At 35.9% G+C, this 15735-nt stretch overlaps 1 protein-coding gene across 1 annotated transcript in view; it reads right to left on the bottom strand.

The window, feature by feature from the left end:
- The window catches only part of METAP1 (methionyl aminopeptidase 1), a 64864-nt gene that overhangs the window by 11219 nt on the left and 37910 nt on the right, over positions 1-15735 (bottom strand). The window contains exons 3-8 of the mRNA XM_060115284.1: positions 13906-14021; positions 12514-12574; positions 8266-8357; positions 7449-7532; positions 4631-4769; positions 2962-3093 (exon numbers count right to left, since the gene is read on the bottom strand). Coding sequence (XP_059971267.1) covers positions 2962-3093; positions 4631-4769; positions 7449-7532; positions 8266-8357; positions 12514-12574; positions 13906-14021 — 624 coding nt within the window. The remainder of the gene's footprint in view (positions 1-2961; positions 3094-4630; positions 4770-7448; positions 7533-8265; positions 8358-12513; positions 12575-13905; positions 14022-15735) is intronic.

Genomic DNA, 15735 nt, shown 5'->3' with positions numbered 1-15735 from the left:
AATGGCTCAAGGCATCATTTTCATAACATTTACTTGCTCTTAACCACATGTTCCAGCTTGACTTTTTTGGGGGGGTGGGAGGTTAATGATTTTTGAGGAACATGTGGACTTGCATAACGATTTTCTTGCATTCCCATCCAAGTTGTCCTATCAGCCCCAGTGAGCAGAGAGGAAAGGAAAATTTTAACCATGGTGCACAACACACAAGAAACTATCCAACAACAAGGACGGAGGGTGAGAAAGGAGACTTGTCCCCTAATTCTCAAGCCAGAGGGAACTCTGGTCCCAGGGAAGTACACTTCATAATATCTGGAGACATTTCTGGTTGTCACAACAAGGAGTGGTGGTGCAAACGGCCTCTAGTGGGTAGAGACCAGGAATGCTGCTAAGCATCCTACAGTACACGGGACAGGCTCCCACAGCAAAGAATTATCAGACTCAAAATGCCATTGGCATGTACACTGAGAAGCCCTATTCTAGAAGGCTAATTCCACAGCTGGTCCAGCTCTCTCATGCTCTGCACCAGGGTGGGCGGCCAAATTACTGGAAAACAAGAGGCAGGAATGATACATACAGAAGTGTTAATAGCACTTTCCAGAGATGAAGCAACTTCTATTCTTTCCTGTCTACTGTAATGAAGACTTTGGTTTCTTGTAGTTTCTTAGCAACTTTTATTCCTGTGTCACTGTAAAACAACATTCCAGCTGTCTGGTTATTTCAATCAACTCACAGAGAAGCAAAAGGGACATAAACATTGAACACAGAAACCCTAAAAATGATTTAAAACTAAAGCTTCCAAAATGAGAAACTAAATATTAAAGTCCTCATCTCACAATACCACAGAGAATATCAAAGTTTTTAAGTATAATCAACAGTGAAAAATAAGGAAAAGAATATCTCACATATTGATATATAAAAAATAATCACATGCTTTCATTTTTCATTCCTCTGACTTCATTAAATGAGTAAAAATTGCATCATATCCTATATGTTTGCCTAAGAACCCTGTCCTGTCCAATACACTGTTGATGATATATCAGATTTATTTAACAGGGGGTGGGGGGGGTGGATAACACACTGAACAATAAGGTTGAAATGCTGTGGATTTTAACTGAAAAGTTATTTGCCCTCAAACTGTCCTTTGTAATAGTCCGTTAACATTTGCAACAAGACTCTCCTTCTCTTTCCTCACAAGATATGGCATAAATTTTTAAAAACCTGGATGAACTGTTGTATGTGAGAAAAATCCCACAGAAATACACCTCTACCCAAATATATTATTCACTGCAATAGCAAGATATATGGAAAACACCAAAATCCAGTAGGGGAATAGTTGTAGAAATTTTTATACTGTGGAATATAATATACAGCCATTAAAAGAATGGAGATCTATGCATGCAGGTACGTACGTATTCTAATATGAAAAGACCTCTAAGGTATTACTGGTTGAAAAGTACCAAATTATAGAGTAGCGCAAATCTTATGATTCCATTTAACCTAACTAAACACATACATACAGTTATGTGTGTTTCTGTATGTGTATTAACGTACTGCAGAGAAAAAAACCTAAATGTTAAAAGTGGACACCTCTGGGGGCTTCCCTTGTGGTGCAGTGGTTAAGAATCCACCTGCCAGGGCCTCCCTGGTGGCGCAGTGGTTGAGAGTCCGCCTGCCGATGCAGGGGATACGGGTTCGTGCCCCGGTCTGGGAGGATCCCATATGCCGCAGAGCGGCTGGGCCCGTGAGCCATGGCCGCTGGGCCTGCGCGTCCGGAGCCTGTGCTCCGCAACGGGAGAGGCCACAACAGTGAGAGGCCCGCATACCGAAAAAAAAAAAAAAAAAAAAAGAATCCACCTGCCAATGCAGGGGACACGGGTTCAAGCCCTGGTCCGGGAAGATCCCACATGACACAGAGCAATTAAGCCCGTGCGCCACAACTACTGAGCCTGCACTCTACAGCCCGCAAGCCACAACTACTGAGCCCGTGTGACTAGAGCCCGTGCTCCTCAACAAGAGAAGCCACCACAATGAGAAGCCCGCGCACCGCAATGAAGAGTAGCCCCCGCTCGCCGCAGCTAGAGAAAGCCTATGTGCAGCAACAGACCCAACGCAGCCAAAAATAAGTAAATTTATTAAAAAAAAAAAAGTGGACACCTCTGGAGAAGAGAGATTAAAAAAAAAAAGGAGAGGCAAGCGTAAAGGAAGATCACTTTTTTCTCTTATAATCTAACGCACTCTTCCACAAAATAATTAAAAAGTAGGAGAAAAGTTGCACTCGAGAACTATCCACAAGTCAGAAAAAGAAAAACAAATACTGTATGTTAACACATATATATGGAATCTAAAAAAAAATGGTTCTGATGAACCTAGGGGCAGGACAGGAATAAAGACGCAGACATAGAGAATGGACTTGAGGACACAGGGAGGGGGAAAGGGAACCTGGGACGAAGTAAGAGAGTAGCACTGACATATATACACTACCAAATGTAAAACAGATAGCTAGTGGGAAGCAGCTGCATAGCACAGGGAGATCAGCTCAGTGCTTTGTGACCACCTAGAGGGGTGGGAGGGAGACGCAAGAGGGAGGAGATACGGGGATATATGTATATGTATAGCTGATTCACTTTGTTTTACAGCAGAAACTAATACAACATTGTAAAGCAATTATATTCCAATAAAGATGTTAAAAAAAAGTATCCAAGCGTTCCTCCTCATTTATCAGCCAGAGAAAAGGAAGATAAATCATAGAAGAGTCAAAGGAATAAGCAATAATCCAGTCCATCCTCATCAAGGGATTCCCAAATCATCCTTAAACCTACTACTGCCAAACCCAAAGCTAACTCAGGCAGGGTAGAGTCACAGCTGGGAGGGATGAGGCATGCACAGCATAGTGATACTGACAGGCCACTCAAGGCCCACACCACACAGTAGCTCCACCGGGTGCCCAGCACTGAGCCTGACCTGCATCAATGGCTTGCATCAGGCACTCATACGTGGTCTGAACCAGTTTCCGAGCTCCCTCATCCACGTCTCCAACAAAAAACGTCTCATTCAGGTCCCCATGATAACCATTGCGATAAAGAGTGATGTCCACTGCAAAAGAATGTGCAAACATAAAGACCACACTTGTTTTTTTATTTCAAAATTGAAGTTAACTTTCGCCAACATGACAGAATCAAGCAGCTTAATGAGAAAGATAACTTCTGCATTCGCAAGTGACACCAATGAATACACACTTAATGCCCAAGAGACACTTCTTGTCTGTAATGCAACTGAACTCACTGTGGAAAACAGGTCCGTGGTCTCGCAGCACAAGCCAGACGGTGGGCTTTAATACTCTTACAGCAGTGGTTAGATCATTTATGGCAGAAGAAAAATGTATCCCCGGATACATTCATCCAAGATCAATGACCCAAGTTAAGAACATTAAGTGAAGGACTTTGCCACATTTTGACATTAAACAGGAAATACTGCTTTCATTCGTTATCTTTAACGACTTTTTCCTCATCCTAGTGCATCAATAAATAGAAATATTTACACTATTCTACACTTATTTTTCAAAGACTCATTTGTCTTTCACTTATTTGTGACTATTCCCATGTTTAAAAATAGAGATTACCACTACACCACTACACTACACTAAATGTATCCTACGGAGCACATTAAATGAGTATTCTTAAACCATGAATTTTCAATCCATTTAAAATATCGCAATATAGGTGTGTTGGCTCTAGCACAACACTCACGTTCCTGAAAAACCTCACACATTATGTGTGTAATAAAAATAATAAGGCTTATATATGAAAAACAGCATTGGGCAGCCCCCTCAAAACTTATGGAACTTTATAAACAGATACTCTAACTGAAGCAAAAACAATTCATATAAAAACAGTGTTGGTCAAGTCCCCACTACCATTCACAGCCAGCATCACAGTTGGTCCATTCTCTGTAGCCTTTAACACCTGGGCTCAGGCTTCCTTGTTTGATATATAGATCCTTGAAGATATCTGATTACTAAAGAGACCAAGTTCATCAATATTAAAAATACCATCGAGGGGAGCCTAATTCATCAACATTTTTTCAGTCACAGAGGAAAATGTTTTTTGCAGCTTCTTTCTCTGCACTTGGAGTTTCCCAAAATAGCTTAACACAGGGGCCCCTAAAGTCACTTTCTGAACTCCTTACATCAAGGACAACACTTCTGCAGAATTTTTAGCTTTTTTTCTTAATAGCTTCATATATTACTAATGATTTCTCTTTATCTGTAAGAAAGCCTGCCCTGATTTCTTCAAAACCAATAGTGGACTAAAAGGAATAAGAAAAAAAAAATCCCACTTGAATCAACATTACTTCCACACTTCACTGACATCTTTCCCTATTTACCAATCACATAATGATCATCTGCATTAAAGAACCTGTATCAAGCCCATCATACTAGAAGCCCCTTGAAAGCAGTTAAATATCTTAAAACTATAAAATAGGTTTCCAGAGATTTTCAATTTATTTTAAGTTTTAAATATGAAAAAAGTAAAAGACAGGAAGCAAGTGAAGAAAATGCAAGTCACTATTAGACTCCCAAAGCCTTGCTGTTTCTTTGCTAACAGTGACAAAAGTCACACTTATTTCTTACCATTAACAATATCACCTTCTTGCAAGGGCCGTCTGTCTGGAATTCCATGGCAGATCACTTCATTCACTGAAGTACAACAAGACTTTGGGAAATTATAATAATTCAGGGGAGAAGGATAGCAATTTCTTGCAATGCATGCCTATAATAAATTAAAAATACGGAGAGAATAATCTGGAATGTGCAAAAGAAAAAGTTAATCTGTATACAATTAATCAGATTTTCAAATTTGAAAAATGTGGAAAATTTTGTTGTACAAATGCTCCCAATGAAGAACTTATTTAAGATTTTACTTTAGAAATACTAGTAGCTATTACCTTAAACAGTAGATAAATAGTAGGGTTTGTAAGTCAGACCACAGGCAAACCAATTTACTTGATAATCGCAAAGGAAAAGAAAATTCACATATTTCATATAATTACAAACAAATACAGACGTCACTATATGAAGATTTTATTTTAGAATTACCTACTCCTTATGAAAAACATATTATTTAAATTTAAAATTAATGTGCACATTTAATGTAATTATAATTTCTTACATAGAAACAAGCCTCTATCCCTAATAATAAAATAAAAGTAATAAAAACAAAAATAAATACTAGTAATAATTAAGAGATGGTAAAGTATTCCCTGAGACATTTTAACCACTACATTCATGTGGAACAACAAAGGAACCTCTAAGAAAATGATCTGGTTCTCCAAAAATAAGTCTTATTTTACTTGGATGTTTTTATACAGTGGTAGTCATAGCATACACAATTTCTCTTTCCACATTGCCACAGTCTTCATACTAATAATTTTAAAATAGTTGCCTAAAATACAATTTGTGGAATGTACTATAATTTTATTGGCAATTCTAATATTGAAAATTTATATTAGTTTCCTCAATTACAAAAAAAATTATGATCAATAACTACATGCCTATCATTTTTCCTTATATTTAACGATATGCTTCTGTATTTCTTACAGCAGTATAAATACTAGTTAAGAGCACACAGAAGCAGATTGTATTGACTGAAAACGCCAACTCCATTACTTACAAGTTGTGTAACCCTGGGCAACTTAACCTCTCTCTGCCTCAGTTTCCTTATCTATAAGATGGAGATGACAGTAGCTTCTATCTCATTGAGTTGCTGGGGAAATTAAATGAGTTAATAAAAGAAGCACGTAAAAGAGCACCTGGCCTATAGGAAGCATTCAAACTGCTATTAATGCATACCACATACAGCTGACACTTGAACAACCTGGGGCCACAGGGGGTGGGGGAGGGGGGAGGAGGAGGGAGAGGGGCACTGACCCCCTGCGCAGTCCAAATTCCACATATAACTTGACTTCCCCAAAACTTTACTAATACCCTACTGTTGACCTTACTAATACAGACAGTTTAACACATATTTTGTATGTGTTATATACTGTATTCTTTATATTATATAATTCTTTGTATTATATACTGTACTCTTACAATAAAGTAAGCTAGAGAAAAGAAAATACTATTCTAAAAATCATAAGAAAAAAAAGAATGCTACGTGGTGAGGCCAAAGAATTTTTTTTAATTTTTAATTAAATTTTAAAAAATCGAAAGGAAGAGAAAATACATTTACAGTAGATATATATATTTATTGAAAAAAATTCACACATGAGAAGATCCATGCAGGGACTTCCCTGGTGGCACAGTGGATAAGACTCTACACTCCCAATGTAGGCAGCCCAGGCTCGATCCCTGGTCAGGGAACTAGATCCCACATACATGCCACAACTAAGGAGCTCACCTGCCACAACTAAGGAGCTGGTGAGCAGCAACTAAGGAGCCCTGGAACTGCAACTAAGGAGCCCACTGCAACTAAGACCTGGTGCAACCAAATAAATAAATACTAAAAAAAAAAAAAAGATCCATGCAGTTCAAACCTGTGTTGTTCAAGGGTCAACTATACTTTATAACATGGAACAATACCCAAAAATCAGGATTTATAAAATTCCAAATAAAAAAAGTTCTAAACATTTTTATAGCTCAAGACACTGTCAAATTTTCTTCCAAAAGGATAGCTCCAATTTACAATACCACCACCAGGCAAAGGAGTACCAATTTCACCATCTTCTCGTAGGCAATGGACATAAACATCTTTAAAATACTTACTAATTTAGTAGGCCTTTATGACTTGCATTTGTTTGATTACCAGAGCAGGTTTAATTAGTTTTCCATGTGATTTATTAACTAATTATTGCTCTTCTACTGTGAACAATCTAATCATATCATATGTTGTACTCATCTACTGTAGGGTATTTTTTTTTGTTTTTTTTTATGATCATGAATATTTATTTACTAAAGGGTTTTAAGGTCTCTCTTTGGTGGATAAGCAATCTTTATTTTAAAAGTATACCTATACCATATTTACTACAAACATGTATCTGGTCTGTTCGTGGCCTTGTTATTACAGATATAAAAAGGAAGATTTTTTCCTACTAATCTAGTTTCAGAAGTTATATTCTTTTTTATTTCAAATTATTTGATGCATGTGGTAGCATGCGTTACTTAAAGCGCTAATAAGCTAATCATCTTATAAAAGCTAAACTAAAATGTTATGAAATGTGAGGTTTCAGAAACAAGGTATTTCAAGCTTACCTCAGACCCCAATATCACAGATACTTAAAGACGGGAATAATGACTGTTGAATACTTTCTATATTTGAAACAAAGTGAAAACTTTGCTTTCAAATTAGCCAAGTGTAGATATTCAGAACTTAGTTTTACTTAATTCTTAGAAGTCTAAAACATATAACAGTATGAAAAATTTTTTCAAAGCATAAAATTAAAATTCTTACTAAGTGTACAGCATGATCTATTTCTTCAGTAGTTACACCTGGTTTAATCATATTAGCAGCAATGTCCAGTACTTCTCTGGCAAGCTGTAAGAGAAACACTTCACACATTCAAGAAGAAATGAAATAGAAATAGAAATAGAAATCTGTACTGTTTGGACTAATAGATTTTGTAGGATATTGATAAGACGAACCTCACCTTGCATATTATAATCCTGAATTTTCATTTTACAACCATTTGTATGTATTTCTAACACCCATTAATAAAAGTGTATGCATGTGTGTGTAAACATATAAATACAATTGGGCTAACTAGAAAATAGCTTAATAAGTACGTCTGACTGATTTCTATGTGAAAATGTACATCCTAAGTAATCTAAACAATAATGAACTGATGAAGTTTGAGGCTTCTCACAATTCTACAATGGGGAAGGGAAGGGAGGGAAATAAAAGAAGAGATGAATGATTTTCCTCAAAGAACCACAGAAAATAACTATTACACGTAGAATGGATAAACAACAAGGTCCTACTGTACAGCACAGGGAACTATATTTAATATCCTGGAATAAACCATAATGGAAAAGAATATAAAAAAGAATGTATGTATAACTGAGTCACTTTGCTGTACAGCAGAAATTAACACAACATTGTAAATCAACTATACTTCAAAAAGTAAATAAATTTAAAAATAAAGTAAATATGGCTAGTCACAGTTTTACTATGTAACATTTGCTACCTTTATAAATGAGCAAATCATTGACTTCATGTGTTATAACTACTTAAACATGTTCTATCCCTTGGGGGGAGAAAAAACTCTTACCCTACATACGAGTCGCATCCCTTCTATATCTTCAGATGAGAGTAACTTAATTTGAGAAGTACCTTTAAGAGCCTGCTCAGATTCAGACATTCCTGGTAAAGAAAATCAGTAAGTAAAACCAAAATGAACAAAAAGATGTAGTATGTATTAGCATAATTATTCCCTTGATGATATAATAATAGTCAGGTCTCACTATTTCACACAATGGTATTTCATAATATGGGAGGGTCCAGGTCAGGTTTTCTGAAAAAATACTTTCAACATGAAATTTGCTACACAAACTGAAAGAACAATTTTAAAGAACAAATTTCCAAATCTATGAGAAATCATTCAAGATGGAGTACTTATTATTTGACAGGGAGTGTGTTAATAAGGTCAGTAAATGATTCACATTTGAAGAGCACCATACAATTTCTAACTGTTTTCATGATCACCATCTCATGAAGCAAGTATATTATCAACAACTGATAAATTAATTACATTCATTTATTTTTTGAAACTGGAACCTAAGTCAGTGTTTTTTAAACAGCAGCTTGTGACCCTTTAGCGGCTATTAGTGGGCTATGACTAATATTTTTTTATAGTAAATAAATGGAATAGAAAATAATAGACTATATCATACAGGGTAAGTAAGTAAGCAAGTAAGTGCTGTTGTAAAATGTTTGACTGTTAATTTATACACACACACATATACACAGATCATGTTATAAAATACAGTTCTCTGGGTCACAGTCAAAAAAGTTTGAAAAATACTGCCCTAAGAATTTTCCCTAATAAAATTAGCTTAATTGAAGTTATTCATACATTTAAAAGCATTAAAGCCAGTATAATAATTATTTCAAAATCTGACAAAAAGAATATAACCATAAACTACTCTTTTTATAAATGCTGATATAACAATACCAAATAAAATATTATCAAACAGAATCCAAAAAACATAGTACACCATGACTTCAGTGAGATCCATATTGGAAAGGCAAGGATAGTTCAATATTAAACTATTAATATAACTCATCATAGCCACAGATTAAGTAATGAAAAATAAATGATCATCTAGAAAGATAATTCTGATGACATAGCCAGCTACCACTTTTACATGATAAATATAAATCTCAAGCCAAGAACCAACATCATGGAATGCCCACTATCAGCACTAGTATTTTTAGCACTGTTCTGACAATACTAGCAGATGTATTAAATGAGAGAAAGAAACAAGACATATAAAATTAGAAAGAAAAGGAAAAAGTCCTTATCAATTTCAGAGATTATATATTCCTATAACAAGGGAATACCTGGTAAATGACTAGAAATAAGAATTCGGCAAGTTGGCAGATAAGAAAAATACATAAAAATCAATAACTTTCCCATATACAAACAAGCAAAAAATATAGAAGATACTATATGCACAAGAATAACTTAAAAAGATAAAGTATCCAGGAATAACTTAACATTAAAAGGCCTAATGAAGGAAAGAAAAACATACCCTGTTCTTGGATAGGAAGACTCAATATTGTAAAGGTGTCAATTCTTCCAAAATTAGTCTATAAATTTAATACTATCCCAATAAAAAATGGCAACAGGACATTTTGGGAGCCAGACAAGCTGATTCTAAATTTCACATGGAAAAACAAACATACAAGAATAGCCAGGAAAATTCTGAAAAAGAGGAAAGGCGGGGGCAACAAGGCCTATCAAGTATTAAACATGATATAGCTGTAATAATTGAGAGTTTGGCAATGGCATATGATTAGACAGATGGGTTAATGAAATAGAACAGAATCCAAAAACCTAAAGACGTGAAGATTTAATATAGTGATACAGGTTGCATTTTAAATCAGTAAGAAAAAGACTAATTTTTAAAAATAACTCGTGATGCGACAACCAGATATTCTGCTGGGAAAAAAATTAAGTTGCATCCCTACTTAACTCCTAAAGATAAATAAGTTTCAGATGGACCAAAAATTTTATCACACACACAAGAAGAGTAAAACCATAGAAATAGAAAAAAACATGGGAAAATATTTTTTATAATCTCTGAACCCAAAAGGTCTTTCTAGGTCATAAAGCCATAGGCACCTTATAAGAAAACACTGATAAATTTTACTACAGAAGAATGTTGAAAGTTTGTCATAAACGTAATGTTACAAAGACAAAAATATAACTGCTTGGTTGGGAGAAAACATTTTATAGTACATACATCAAGAGATTATTTTCCTTAATATAGAAAAAGCATTTATAAGTCAGTATGGAAAAAACTAAGTTATCTAACTGGGGGGGAAAAATGTCTAAGGATATGAATAGACAGTTCAAAAGGAAAAAAAATACAAATGATTTTTAAAAATATAGAGATGCTCAACCTTACTCGTAACTTAAAAATGCAAATTAAAAAAACTGCAAAATACCATCTTTCATCTTTCAAATTAGCACAGATCGCAAAACTTGATAACATTCTAAGCCACTTCCCAGGTGGCTCAGTGGTTAAAAATCCGCCTGCCAATGCAGGGGACATGGGTTTGAGCCCTGGTCTGTGAAGATCCACATGCCAGGGAGCAACTAAGCCCATGTGCCACAACTACTGAAGCTGCGCTCTAAAGCCCGCGAGCCACAACTACTGAGCCCGCGTGCCACAACTACTGAAACCCACGTGCCTAGAGCCTGTGCTCCGCAACAGAAGCCACCGCAATGAGAAGCCCACGCACTGCAATGAAGAGTAGCCCCTGCTCACAGCAACTAGAGAAAGCCCGTGTGCAGCAACGAAGACCCAATGTAGCCAAAAATAAATAAATTTACTTAAAAAAGAAAAAAAGATACAGGGAAAGCAACTCTCATATGTTTTTATCTGGCAAAAAAAATCTCTGAGATTTGTAATACCTCTCAAAATTTTTAAAAATGCATGTATCCTGTGATTTAGCTATTTCACTTTAGGCAATTAACCTACAGAAATACTCTCAACATGTGCACAAATATGTAATTATAAGAACAGTTCCTGCAGTCAAATTGTTAGAGGTAAAAACCTGGAAATAATCTAAACATACATTAGTAGGAGTCTGATTTAATAAATTATAACATGTCCACATAATGGAATACTTCAGTCATTAAAAAGAAAGAAACGGTTTTATATCGGATTATATGGAATATTTACAACATAAAATATAACAGAGCAAGGTGAAAAGGTGTATATAGTTTGTTCGTTTTGTGTATAATTGGGTGGGGGGGTGTTAATGTGTGTACACACAACAAATATCTCTGAAAAGTTCTACAAGAAATCATTAATAGTGATTACTTCCGGGGAAAAGTACTCACTTTTCACTGTGCAACATTTTATCCTATTAAAATTTACCTTATCTATGTACTCTTTAAAAATACAATTTAAAACTATGTTCAAGAATATTAAATACAGTGTAATTAAATTATACATCCTCAACAGTATTCTATCATTCAGACTCTTTTCCTTCAATTTATCTGAAATAGTGGAGTTTAACTAAATTTTCAAATTACATTCGTAAGGACTTAATACAGTTACCTATTTTTCTTCAAGAAAAAAGCAAAGGTAGCTTAGCTCAGTAGATTAAACCACATTCAACCATTTTTGACAAGCAAACTCAGTAATTTCACATAATCCAACTTTAGCCTATGCTGTAAAGTACCTATCTTCTCTGCATGTCTCACTATCATTAACCATAAAGGGAAAAGACAATAGAACCCACCTCAGGAGTGTTGAAAGTATTAAATGGAGTAATACATGTAAAGAGGTTGGCACAGTGCCTGACACACAGTTATGAAAAAATATCAGTTATAGAATCATCAGCATCACCATTACTACTATTATCATCACCATTACTACTATTTCTATTACCGCTACAGTCCAGTCTTTAGTTAGGCATGCATTCAAGGCCTCCACCATCTGTTTTTCCCTAAATGGATATTATTTAATTAAGGTTGGAGAACATGCTAAAATCAAAACTTTTTTTAAAATCTAGAATTTGATATAACAACACAAAATACAATATTATGTTGAATGTAGCCTTTAACAGCCACATAAACAATGTTTTCAGAACTGATTAGATTTCTAATGAGAGGAAAGAATCTTTAATTCTCTCAAATGTTCTAGTGTGCCTTGAAAAAACATATTTACATTTATTAGAAATCCAGCACTGAAACTTTTCTACTAAAAAAGCACTCTTTTCCTCTGTAGTAGTCATCAAGCCCACAAATTGAAATATGAAGAAACAGCATAGCAGAATTTACCTAAAGGGTGATCAGCATAATCTGGTCTTTGAATATAACTTGGCACTGGCCTTGTTGGCATCTGAAAAAAACAAAGAGGTTAGATGGATCCGATTCAAACAAGAAAGTAACTATCATTATTAAAATCTACTAACAAAGAAAATAAAAGTGGGGGAATAAACACCAAATTCAAAAGTTCATTCATTTCATTTAAATCAGGGGTCCCCAACACCTGGCCACAGACCCGTACTGCACAGCAGGAGGTGAGCGGTGAAGCTTCACCTGCCGCTCCCCATCACTCACAGAAGCGCCTGAACCACCCCCAGACCCCGTACCATGGAAAAACTGTCTTCCATGAAACCAGTCCCTGGTGCCAAAAAGGCTGGGGACCGCTGACTTAAATGAAAAGTTTTAAATGACATCTTAAATATCACAACATATCTGTTTTGTGAAGATCGAGCCTAGTGCTAATGCCACCCCCTTTCCCAGGATATGTAAGGAATGGGGAGAGTGACAGAAGCCATTAAAGATTTAAGATTACACGCAGACAAGGAAGGTGCCCGTGTTGTCCCAAACAAATTGGTGAACCACGATCAGTAACAAAATGATGTCTCAAAGTAAATGTACACCAATATGTTCCTGGACATTATCTCTGGGAGCTACAATTAAACTTTCTTATATTTTTGATATTTTGCCAAATTTTAAAAATTAAAGATGTATCTCTTTTATAAAAAGAAAACAACAGTCAAAAGAATTTAAGTATTTGAGAATGACAAATAAATTTCAACTTAAGTCAATTCCTAGGTTAAGACTCTGAAGTCAGTCTGCCAAGAACGCAGGAAGGAACAGGAGTGGCAGAAAAGCCATATCAAACTTAAGGTAGGACTTCCCTGGTGGCGCAGTGGTTGGGAATCTGCCTGCCGATGCAGGGGACACGGGTTCGTGCCCCGGTTGAGGAAGATCCCACATGCCGCGGAGCGGCTGGACCCGTGAGCCATGGCCGCTGAGCCTGCGCGTCTGGAGCCTGTGCTCCACAACGGGAGAGGCCACAACAGTGAGAGGCCCGCGTACCGCAAAAAAAAAAACAAAAAAACTTAAGGTAGAAGAATATCACACTGAAAAAATTTTGGAGAAGTAGTAATATACACTACCATTATGTTGGCCTAAAAATATCTATTCTACCTCATTCTTTTTTAAATATTAAAGAATCCTTCATCTAAAATTTTTCTACTTCATCCATGATTGCCAATTATCCCGACTAACTTCTAAATAATGTACCATAAAAGTTAAAAAGCTAGAATGTAAACTTAATCCTGATCACATGATTCATAATTGGAATTCATTTTTAGGAAAGTGAAAATTATGAAAATTGGTTTAAAAGAACGTTAAATTTTTATTACCTTATTTACTCACCAGTGGATAATGTGGTCTGAGTTTACCAGTATATCGATAACCTGCCCATGGGTCAGTGTTGATATCACCTTCCACAGTCCAGGGAGACACAGATTCTCGCTTGGCCTTTTCATCTTCTGGAAGATGGACAGATGAACGAGAGAAAGAAACGCCTCAGTGATCAAGCTACTGAGCAGCAGCATACTTTAACTATCACTATTTGAAAGCCAAACCAAAGAGCCCAGGCACAAAATCCAGCAAACTTCTACCCTAAGCTAAGTCACCAAAGCTACCGCTTTCTTGCCATGTCCACAGCCCTTTGACTCCTCAAAGATCTAAGTGTCTTGGGAGAAAAAGCCCAAACTAAACACATTCTCATTTTTTACACAATGTTGAATAGGAACAGCTCATAGCTGAACTCCTTTTCTCAGGTAAATACTAAATGTATTCTCTCTACAATGTCAATTTATAGGAAGCCTGTTTTTTGAAATACAAAATTTGAGCCTGGGGAAAACTTCCCAACTGAGAGCAGATATTACAAATGGATTCTGTGCTTTTACTAAAAGAACATATTCTAAATAATCCCAAAGCAAATTTAAAGTAAAAAACAAAAACTTCTCACTTAGCTGATGAATGACTTTCAAGTCAACATTTTAAGTTGCTTAGAAAAGTTTATGAGTATCATTTGCCTTTTTTCAGGAAGGAGGTAACAGAAAGAAGTAGATAATAGAAGGAAGTAGGAAAAGGCAAAGATAAGGGGAGGGAACAATCAATTGAAAGTTACTGAAAATTCATTAGAAAAATTAAGAATCAAACACACACCTTACTACCAGGTTAGTTAATAATATATAATGTTGTATTTACTGAAATACACCTAAAAATCTTCACACAGAACCTACCCTTGATGGTATCTGAGCACATTAACTGCAGTTCTTATCCAAAAACCAAAATAAAACTACTAACCTAAGACTTTAAATAGCAGGAATTCAAATCCCTCCTACACCAAGTAGCAGCCTATACACCTCCCAATGCACACCAGCGTTTTCCTGATTATTGTAATGCTATCACAGGTTTTAAAAGGCAAGCTTCAAATAATTTTAGAAGTGTACAAGGAAAAAACTCCCCCCTTTAAGCAATCTATTTAAAATTGATTTTGGACAGATGGAATTATATCATCTTAAGCTAAAGAGGAATGGTGAAATGGGTGAAGGTGATCAAAAGGTACAAAATTCCAGTCATATGATAAATAAGTCCAGGGGATATAAAGTACAGCATGGTGACTAAAGTTATCAACAACAAGAAAAAGACAATCTAATCTCATTTTCTCATTTTACACATGAGGAAACTGAGGCAATGTGGTTCACATGGGCACAGAAATGTGGAAATGCTGCTTCCCAGTCCAGTACTCTCTCCAAAGAGCATGTGGTCAACTTGGGATTGAAAGGCCCTTGAGGGGCAATTGAAAAGAATGCAAAAATACAACCAATCCATTCACATTATTTTGGAAGAAAATACAATTATAATATTACATATCAAGTAAAGGAATATAGGGGACTTCCCTGGTGGTCCAGTGGTTAAGACTCTGAACTCCCAATCAGGGGGCATGGGTTCAAACCCTGGTCGGGGAACTAATAAGATTCCCTCATGCCACATGGCGCAGCCAAAAGAAAAAAAAGTAAAGGAATAGAAAAAGAGAAAGGAAAGCTCTACTACACTGCTAAATTTTAGATATCTTTCTCCCCTATGAAATTCAGGAAAGTTTTCCTATTGACATTAACATTCACACGAAGCTGTTTCTCATTCCATGACAGAAATGGACTCCATTCACCGCCACTAGGGTCAAACATGATA

The sequence above is a fragment of the Mesoplodon densirostris genome, chromosome 1 (assembly GCF_025265405.1).
Source record: "Mesoplodon densirostris isolate mMesDen1 chromosome 1, mMesDen1 primary haplotype, whole genome shotgun sequence".
Taxonomy (NCBI): Eukaryota; Metazoa; Chordata; class Mammalia; order Artiodactyla; family Ziphiidae; genus Mesoplodon; species Mesoplodon densirostris.
The sequence above is the reverse complement of the archived record's forward strand: the minus strand, read 5'-3'. Positions and strand labels throughout refer to the sequence as shown.